Source organism: Heptranchias perlo, chromosome 40 (genome assembly GCF_035084215.1).
Source record: "Heptranchias perlo isolate sHepPer1 chromosome 40, sHepPer1.hap1, whole genome shotgun sequence".
NCBI lineage: Eukaryota > Metazoa > Chordata > Chondrichthyes > Hexanchiformes > Hexanchidae > Heptranchias > Heptranchias perlo.
Window position 1 is genome coordinate 19,127,693 of NC_090364.1, and position 10,586 is coordinate 19,138,278.

General features: G+C 51.8%; 1 protein-coding gene across 1 annotated transcript; it reads right to left on the reverse strand.

Annotated features, from left to right (window-relative positions):
* Nucleotides 1–2,842: 2,842 nt before the first annotated feature.
* On the reverse strand, nucleotides 2,843–9,424 carry tomm22 (translocase of outer mitochondrial membrane 22 homolog (yeast)). Its single transcript, XM_067974227.1, has 4 exons — nucleotides 9,293–9,424; nucleotides 8,272–8,390; nucleotides 5,280–5,397; nucleotides 2,843–3,886 (listed from the first exon to the last, which is right to left on the reverse strand). Exons 1-4 carry the CDS (start codon nucleotides 9,356–9,358, stop codon nucleotides 3,809–3,811), a joined length of 381 nt encoding a protein of 126 aa, XP_067830328.1. The 5' UTR covers nucleotides 9,359–9,424; the 3' UTR covers nucleotides 2,843–3,808.
* Nucleotides 9,425–10,586: the final 1,162 nt, after the last annotated feature.

The following is a 10,586-nucleotide window of genomic DNA, read 5'->3' on the forward strand; positions in this document are numbered from 1 at the left end:
TAAGGGGGGGGAGGGGGGAATGAAGGGGGGGAATGAGGAGGGGGTCTCCATAGAGTAACAGCGGATCTGGGACCGACTCCAATCTCTGACCCCGGGGGCCGCTCACCCCCTGACCTCTCACCTTCTCGCCCCTCGCCAGGTAAAGCCACAGCCGGCGCCACGTGCTGAATTTCTTGACCTCGCTGAAGTTGAAGGCCATCTCGGGGCTCGAGTACCTGCTGACCAGCGGCGACCGGTACCGCCCGAGCTCCCCGTCCGGCCCCAGGCCTCCGTCCCCCCGCGCCGACCCGCCGACCATCGCCATGACACCGCGCCGGAGCACGTGACGCCGCGCCGCGCGACAGCTCGGAATACGGCAGCGGGTTGCCGGGGAAACGTCCAATGGGAGCGGCCGAGTCTCTGCCGCCCGGGTCAGGGGTGAGCGGCAGGCTGGGGTCAGGGGTGAGGGGTGAGCCCTGCGCGGGACGGTGAGTGTTCCCGCCATGGCGGCCCGCGGCTCTCCGGCCACAATAACCCCCCCGTTATACAGCGCCTTTAATGTAGTAAATGTCCCGCGGCGCTTCACAGGAGCGATCATCAAACAAAATTTGACACCGAGCCCCATAAGGAGATATTGGGAAAGAGGGAGGTTTTAAGGAGGGTCTCGGAGGAGGAGGGAGGGGATTCCAGAGCTCGGGGCCCAGCCGCCGGTGGAAATCGGGGACGTGCAAGAGCCCAGAATCGGAGGAGCGCGGAGATCTGGGGGGATTGTTGGAGGTTACAGAGGGAGGGGGCGAGGCCACGGAGGGAATTGCCGGGCCGATGTATGTCAGCGAACGCGGGGAGGGGGGGGGGGGGGTGAGTGAACAGGACTGGGTGTGTGTTAGGATACAGCTGCTCTTCCTGACATTTGTAAGGAATCTTACAACACCAGGTTATAGTCCAACAGTTTTATTTGAAAATCACAAGCTTTCGGAGGCTTTCTCCTTCGTCAGGTGAGTGTGGGATTCCGTAAATGCACAGAATATATCGTCAGAGAACAATGCCTGGTGATTACAGATAACGGGCAGTTGGAAAGATTATCTGTAATCACCAGGCATTGTTCTCTGACTATATATTCTGTGCATTTACGGAATCCCACACTCACCTGACGAAGGAGAAAGCCTCCGAAAGCTTGTGATTTTCAAATAAAACTGTTGGACTATAACCTGGTGTTGTAAGATTCCTTACATTTGTCCACCCCAGTCCATCACCAGCATCTCCACATCATGGCTTCCTGACATTACCAGGTCTGTCTGATTGTTGACCTGCTATTACTGACGTCACCATTATGTTACTAGTGCTGTTAGTCACTGTGCTCAGGACTCAGTCATTCCCCATTGGCTTCGTCCAGCTCCCAGCAACAAACAGTCCAGCCCATTGCCTTACTTTGCAATGAGGCTCCACGCTCTGAAATCCCCTCCCTAGACCCTTCACCTCTCTCCTTTAGGACCCACCATAAACCCATCTCTTTGAACAAGCTTTAGTCACCACTCCTAGCAGTTCCTTCAATGAATCTGCGGCCCTTTTATTATGCCACTGTGAAGAACCATGGGACACTTTTTGATGTTAAAGGCACTACATAAATCTAAGTTATTTTTGCTCATCAAGCTGAAGGGTCTTAGTGCTGAAGTGTCTCATGCCCAGGGCAGGTACAGCAGGGGTTAGATACAGAGTAAAGCTCCCTCTACACTGACCCATCAAACACTCCCAGGGCAGGTACAGCACGGGTTGGATACAGAGTAAAGCTCCCTCTACACTGACCCATCAAACACTCCCAGGGCAGGTACAGCACGGGTTGGATACAGAGTAAAGCTCCCTCTACACTGTCCCAACAAACACTCCCAGGACAGGTACAGCACAGGTTACAGAGTAAAGCTCCCTCTACACTGTCCCATCAAACACTCCCAGGGCAGGTACAGCACGGGTTGGATACAGAGTAAAGCTCCCTCTACACTGACCCATCAAACACTCCCAGGGCAGGTACAGCACGGGTTGGATACAGAGTAAAGCTCCCTCTACACTGTCCCAACAAACACTCCCAGGACAGGTACAGCACAGGTTACAGAGTAAAGCTCCCTCTACACTGTCCCATCAAACACTCCCAGGGCAGGTACAGCACGGGTTGGATACAGAGTAAAGCTCCCTCTACACTGTCCCATGTACATGCTGCAACATCATACCCAACTACCCCATGTGATATTCTTCCATTTCTCACCCAGATTGCCAATTGGTATGAATTTGAGGTCGTTTTGCACCGTGGGCTTCTGACCTCTAAGGTTTGAGTTGAGAGTTCCTCGAGTTCATTTCACACTGGACACATGCAGCCAGCTTCATCCCATCACTCTGGGCTGCGTTTGGAACCAAATTTCAGCATCTATGTCACGTTACTGCCTATCCCATTGTGCGTTAGTGAGAGGCACGTTCCTTTGGCACTGCCAGTGGGTGAGGCATCATGTGCCCATCCCTCGCGGCTCCATGCAGGTGGTGAGCCTTATAGCAATCGTTTTTATCACTAGGCTTGTTCAGTCATTTCAGAAGGCATGGAGTCAAGCAGGTGGTGTGGGACTGGCGTTAGGTGTAGGCCAGAGTGATTCGGGGCAGCAGGTCCCTTCCCTGAAGGACGTGAATGAACCATTTGGGTTTCTGGTGCCAACCCCTAAATCCCCAGATTTTATTGTATTCAATGTCACAGGTTGCTGTGGTGGGATTCGAACAACTGACCTCTGGGCTGCTACAGCAACAACCCGAGGGCAGCAGCAGGGCCTAAACTTGTGCCCAACTATTGCCGCAGTTCCCTCCCCTTTAATTAAATCTCTCACAATCAGGCATCAAGAATTTATTAAATCACAAGTACAAGTCAAACTGTAGGCAGCGTGTTCTAACTGTGAGACGTATCGGGGAGGATTCCCGCGTGTAGCCAGCTTGCCCCAGTGCCTGGTGAATTCAACAAAGTGCAAACCGCTCGGGCTTCTAAACCCTGCAGACTCTACAGTGATCTAAACCGGCCAGGTTCCCACCTCATCTGTCGCACTGAGACCCACTGGACATTGCTTGTCAAGCAGCCTATGACCCACCCGTCTCCCAGGTTTGTAGGGAGAGGTGAGGCCGCAGCAAGCTGACATGGCTCCTCCTGTGGTCAAGCACTGGTCCTCTGCCTGACTGACTGTGCCCAGCAATCACACCAGGCAGTGCCAGCGCAAACCAGGCTGGGGTTGAAAACTGATTCCATGTTTAAAATCCCCACAGTACTTGCTCTGTGTGAGGCCAGACCTCTCCATGTAAGCCGAGGGGAGGCCCAGTCTGACCGCAGGCTCCCCAGGAGGGGTTCAGTCGCAATGAACTGACAGGAGAGCTGTCCCTCACACACCTCACCTGAGAGCCCAACCTGAGAAAACTGGGTCTTCACCTTCAAATAACCGGTGCCCAATGTCCCTGTAGGAATCACTCTCAGACACATGGTGATAAAAGATGCCTGTGACACACACAGGATGCAGTTCATTAGTAGCAGGGCTCGGAGAGAACCCATCGTGCTCCCTCTCCCATAACTGATCCAGCAGATTCTAGTTCAGATCCCTCCCCCCTCCCCCCCCCCACTGTGCTCGTAGACGGGATGTTCAGTGTATTGAGCTGTCCGATTGGTCCAGGGGTGAACACTGAGGACTAACCCGAGTCTCCCCAGCGATGGGCGGCAGGTACATGGTGTCAAAACCCCGAGGTACATCAATCCCTTAACTCCCCCCACCCCGCCGTCCTCTGCCAGCAGTTCCCACTCGGGCCGTCTGATCCATTATATCTTCCCTGGAACTGGCGGTGGCAGCAATCCCGGCAATCCACCAGACATTCCCGTGTTCGGTCCCAACAGAATCTGGGAGCAAAAGAACCCATCAGATTAGAACCAACAAGAGAGAACAAAAAATCACATAAACTGGCCCTCGCCCTCGACACAGCCCCCGCCCCCGACACAACCCCCGCCCTCGCCCCCGACACAACCCTCGCCCCCGACACAACCCCCGCCCCCGCCCTCGCCCCCGACACAACCCCCGCCCCCGACACAACCCTCGCCCCCGACACAACCCCCGCCCTCGCCCCCGACACAACCCCCGCCCTCGCCCCCCGACACAACCCCCGCCCTCGCCCCACTCAACTCTCTTTGGAATAGAAGAGGCTGAGGGGAGATTTAATTGAGGTGTATAAAATTATGATGGGACTAGATAGAGTGGATAGGGAGGACCTATTTCCCTTAGCAGAGGGGTCAGTGACCAGGGGGCATAGATTTAAAGTAATTGGTAGAAGGATTAGAGGGGAGCTGAGGAGAAATGTTTATCACTCAGAGGGTGGTGGGGGTCTGGAACTCCCACCCTGAGAGGGTGGGAGAGGCAGAAACCCTCAACTCATTTAAAAAGTACCTGGATGTGCACTTGAAGTGCCGTAACCTACAGGGCTACAGACCAAGTGCTGGAAAGTGGGATTCGGCCGGGTGGCTCATTTTCGGCCGACGGGGACATGATGGGCCGAATGGCCTCCTTCTGTGCCGTAAATTTTCTATGATTCCAACACCCACTCCCTCACACTGACACCTGTCCCAACACCCACTGCCCTGCCCCACTGTTTATAAATGTCCCTATCTTGTTCCCAGTTTGCACTCTACCCTCTCAAGTCTTACATCGATGTCCACACCAGCCCCATACAAGCTCTCCTGCGCGACCCCTTCCCCCCGAGCCTCTCACATTCTCGTTCCATCCTGAAACCTCTGCTAGCTAGTGTCGCCACGTCTTATGATCTCGAATCCACCTGTCTGGCCCTCTCCCATCTTCCAATCGTGCACCAAACTCCTCAGCATCACACCATGTCTGTGTCCTTTGCCCGCCCTGCACCCATCTGTGCTTCTACCAACTCCACCAATCTGCACACTCCACCTGTCAGCCCTCTGTCCACTCTCTCATTTCACATTCCTTTCCTCACCCACCGTAAACCCGCACTGCCCAGCTGCCTTCTCCCCGTGCATCAGGTGCCCATCTTGTATCCACAGCCTCCCAGCTCCCTTATGCCTCCCGTGCTCAACCCATCACCATACGTGCCCGCTCCCCTCCCCCCGTTCCCCTCGCACACCCTACCGTGTGCTCAATCTCCAGCCCCCGTGCCCATTCTCCGGCCCCCTCCCCTGCCCGCTCCCCCTCGCACACCCTACCGTGTGCCCAATCTCCAGCCCCCGTGCCCATTCTCCGGCCCCCTCCCCGCTCCCCCTGCCCATTCCATACCTGTCTCTGTTGCTGGAGCTGCTGCTGTTCTAGTTGTAGTTTCTCGGTTTCAAACACCACCGGTAGGACCAGGATCATGAAGGACGTGGTTCCCACCCACAGGGCTGAGCGTGTGAAACTGCAAAACATTACACAGCCCGAGGTAAACATCAAGTCAACTACTACCCGCACTCAGCACAGAATTACATCGAATTTACAGCAGGAGCCTCCTCCCTCCCCTCTTCATCTCACCCTATCAGCATGTCCTTCTATTCCTTTCTCCCTCATGTGTTTATCTAGTTTCCCCTTAAATGCTTCTATACTATTCGCCTCAACTGCTCCTTGTGGTAGCGAGTTCCACATTCTCACCATTCTTTGGGTACAGAAGTTTCTCCTGAATTCCCTATTGGATTTATTAGTGACTATCTTATATTTATGGCCCCTGGTTCTGGTCTCCCCCACAAGTGGAAACATCTTCTCCACATCTACCCTATCAAACCCTTTCATAATCTTAAAGACCTCTATAGGAACAAAGGAACAGGAGTAGGCCATTCAGTGAGATCATGGCTGATCAAGTCACCCCTCAGTCTAGAGAAAAGAGCACCAGCCTGTTAGATCTTTCCTGATAAGTATATCCTCTCAGTTCTGGTATCATCCTTGTAAATCCTTTTTGCACCTTTGATATCCTTTTTATAATAATATGGAGACCAGAACTGTTCACAGTACTCCAAGTGTGGTCTAACCAAGGTTCTATACAAGTTTAACATAACTTCCCTGCTTTTCAATTCTATCGCTCTAGAAATGAAACCCAGTGTTTTGTTTGCTTTTTTTGTGGTTTTATTAACCTGTGTCGCTACTTTTAATGATTTGTGAATCTGTACCCCCAGATCCCTCTGCTCCTCTACCCGTAGACTCTTATTTTCCAAGGAATACATTTTCAATTGACCCCCAGCCTCAACAGCTTTTTGGGGGGAGAGAGTTCCAGATTTCCACTCCCCTTTGTGTGAAGAAGTGCTTCCTGACATCACCCCTAAATGGCCTGGCTCTAATTTTAAGGTTATGCCACCTTGTTCTGGACTCCCCCCACCAGAGGAAATAGTTTCTCTCTATCTACCCTATCAAATCCTTTAATCATCTTAAACACCTCAATTAGGTCCCCCCTTAATCTTCTATTCGCGCGGGAATACAAGATTAGTATTTGATATTCAGACAGATTTGGGTGTCCTTGTACACCAATCACAGAAAGTTGACATACAGGTACAGAAAGCAATTAGGAAGGCAAATGTTATGTCAGCCTTTATTGTAAGGGGGTTGCCGCAATTATATAGGGCTTTGGTGAGACCGCACCTGGACTACTGTGTACAGTTTTGGTCTCCTTATCTAAGGAAGGATATACTTGCCTTACAGGGGGTGCAATGAAGGTTCACTAGATGATTCCTGGGATGAGAGGGTTGTCCTTTGAGGAGAGATTCAGTAGAATAGGCCTATACTCTCTGGAGTTTAGAAGAATGTGAGGTGATCTCAATGAAATGCATAAAATTCTTAGAGGGCTTGACAGGGTTATTGCTGAGAGGCTGTTTCCCCTGCCCGGAGAGTCTAGAACTAGGGATCATAGTCTCAGGATAAGGTCCGAGGTCATTTAGGACCGAGATGAGGAAAAATTTCTTCACTCAGAGGGTTGTGAATCTTTGGAATTCTCTACCCCAGAGGGCGGTGGATGCTCAGTGGTTGAGAATATTCAAGGCTGAGATTGATAGATATTTGGACACTGAGGGAATCAAGGGATATGGGGATTGGGTGGGAAAGTGGAGTTGAGGTGGAAGATCAGCCATTATCTGATTGAATGGTGGAGCAGGCTCGAGGGGTCATATAGCCTACTCCTGCTCCTATTTCTTATGTTCTTATGTTAACCTGTCCTCATAATTTAACCCTTTTAGCCTGGTCAATCTGTGCTGCACCCCATCCAAGGCCAATATCTCCTTCCTGAGGTGCGGTGCCCAGAACTGAACACAGTATCTCCAGATGGGATCTAACCAGATCTTTATGTACCTGTAACACAACCCCCTCCCCTTTGTATTCCAGCCCCCTTTAGATAAAGGCCAACATTTTTAATTATTTTTTGTGCCTGCCCACTAGCTTTTAGTGATTTCTGTACTTAGACCCCTAAATCCCTCTGCTCCTCCACAGTTCTGAGCTTCTTACCCCTCCCCACATTGAACTCCATCTGCCAGTTTTTCCCACTCACTCAATCTATCAATGTCCCTTTACAACTTTCTGCTCCCATCTACACTATTTACTGTGCCACCTAACTTGATGTCATCAGCAAACTTAGATATAAGGCTCTTTATTCCTTCATCCAAGCCATTTATAAATATAGTGAAAAGCTGAGGCCCCAGTACAGATCCCTGGAGGACACTGGTCACATCCTGCCAATTTCAGTACATACCCATTATCCCGACTCTGTGTCTCCTACCTCCGAACCAATTCCCCATCCAATCCAATAGGTTACCTCCAATTCCATGTGCTCTCATTTTTGTTAACAGTCTCTTATGTGGAACCTTATCGAATGCCTTCTGGCAGTCCATATAAATAACATCCATCGACACTCCCTTATCTAATGCTGTAATAGAGTCCTTTATCAGTATTGCTACCCCTCCTCCATTTCCAATTTCCCCATCCTTTCTAAGTCAAGCCCAGTTTATAGCCAGGTTTCAATAATGGCCACTACATAATATCCTTTAAGCTGGATTTGCGCTTCTAATTTGCTTGATTTATTCCTTATGCTATGTGCATTTGTGTATAGAACTCTTATTTTAGCAACTGACCTCACCCTGCCCTTTTGCCCTGGTGCTGTTTTGCATACACTATTTAACTTATCACAGTCCTTGTTTTTCATCACCCCTGATAAAAATATCAAGTTATTTTGTTATCATCAGTTATTTTGTTATTTCCTAAATTGTTTACTGAACCACCTGCCGTTCCCAGATTCCTCACCACACTGTCTGCCACTTACCTGTAAAATTTCTTGGCCAGCGTTACTGAGCAGTCTGCGGCGAGCCCGGATGCGTTCCGCATACCCTCAGGGAACATCTCGGTCAAACCCCAGAGTCTTTCTGTCAGGGACTCATCGAGCTGCAAGTAGAAGAGGTGTAATTAACCCTTTGACAAACAGAACACTGCAGCACCAGGATTGTGACACTAATGCTAGCACTGAGGGGCACCCATCAAACGGGGGATGAGATCACAGTTGTAAAATCGAGTTCTTGTTTGGAGGCCACGGAATGCGATGCCTCCTGTTCCACAGTCCTACTGGCCATTACTTCAGTGCCAGATGAAGCCAACGCACTCCAGCTGTCTTCAGATGGCCAGCTGCCCGACAGAAGGAACTACAGTTCAAAGTATTCAACTGTTCAGAGTCACAGACTGTTGACAGCAAAACTGAAGGACAGGAGCGTGCCCAAAGACCCAGCCATAACCCTCAATGCCGACCCTCCCACCCCCACCCCCTTAATCCAAACCCATCGTAATCACCCCGCATAACCTTTACCCCCTCCCTAACCCTCACCCCATAACCTTCACCTCCAGTAACCCTCAACCCCTCCCTAACCCTCACCCCATAACCTTCACCTCCAGTAACTCTTTCCCTCTCCCTAACCCTCACTCTCTCCCTCACCCCCATAACCTTCACCTCCAGTAACCCTCACCCCCTCCCTAACCCTCACCCCCATAACCTTCACCTCCAGTAACCCTCAACCCCTCCCTAACCCTCTCCCCCAAAACCTTCACCTCCAGTAACTCTTTCCCTCTCCCTAACCCTCACCCCCACAGCTGTTAAGTGACGGTCCCTCCCGTGAATAAGCTCGGGGCCCGGCGAGGCGAGGCGGGCCTCAAGAGAGCGACCATCCCGCGCAGCCTTCAGCAGAGCAGGGCCTGTCCGGACCGGGACCAGACACAGGGCTCAGACACACATGGGCCCCGGACCAGCACCAGACTCAAGCTCCGGGCTGCACCCCCCCCCGGCCTTCACCTCTCACCTCATCATCATCCTCGATTTCGTCCTCGGCTTCGACCCGCCGGCCGAGACTCAGCTCCTCCGCCATCACCACCAGCCGCACCGCCACAGTCCGACCCAAGGCTGAGGCCGCCGCGCCTGCGCGCAAAGGCTGGAGGACCGAACTGCAGCGTCACCCGCCGGCCGGAGGACCGAACCGCAGCGCCACCCGCCGGCCGGAGGACCGAACCGCAGCGCCACCCGCCGGCCGGAGGACCGAACCGCAGCGCCGGCCGGAGGACCGAAACGCAGCGCCACCCGCCGGCCGGAGGACCGAACCGCAGCGCCACCCGCCGGCCGGAGGACCGAACCGCAGCGCCACCCGCCGGCCGGAGGACCGAACCGCAGCGCCGGCCGGAGGACCGAACCGCAGCGCCACCCGCCGGCCGGAGGACCTGCCGCATTATTTCTGACGGAATAACTTAGGGAGTAGTTAGGAACATCGTAGGTACAGCGCAGGAAGACATTCGGCCCATCGTGCCTGTGTCGGCTCTTTGAAAGATCTATCCAATTAGTCCCACTCCCTGTAAATGTTTCCCTTTCAAGTTTTTATGGAAAGTTACTATTGAATCTGCTTCCTTTCCAGCAGTTGCAACCATGGGGGTAAATTCCATTAAAGTTTCTCCAGCCTCAGTGGAGGGGTTTTGAAAATCGAATACTCCCCCGAAACTAGATGGACATAAATGAAAAATCCCATTGATCGTCCTGTGTCTGCAGCAGGAAACACCTGGCCAAAAAAAACAAACTTTCTTCAGGCAGCTTCCACCTGAAAACATAACAATATAGACAGAGAATAGGACTTTAAAATGGGAACTGAAGTCCATCAGGTCAAGAAAGACCACAGATTCCAACTAAACTTCACACGAGGATATGGGGATCGGGCGGGAGTTGAGGCAGAAGATCAGCCGTGATCTGATTGAATGGCGGAGCAGGTTCGAGGGGCCGGATGGCTTACTCCTGCTCCTATTTCTTACGTTCTTATGTAAATTTAATTACTCCCCCAGAAAAGGAATATTAGGAATCATTTAATATTTAATATTTAATTTGTGTGGAGAGACTGGAGAAGCTGGGATTATTCTCGTTGAAGCAGAGAAGGTTATGGGGAGATTTAATAGAGGTTCAAAATCATGAAGGGGTTTTGATAGAGTAAATGAGGAGAAACTGTTTCCAGTGGCAGAAGGGTCAGTAGCCAGAGGACACAGATTTAGGGTAATTAGCAAAAGAACCAGAGGTGAGATGAGGAAACATTTTTTTACACAGCGAGTTGTTATGATCTG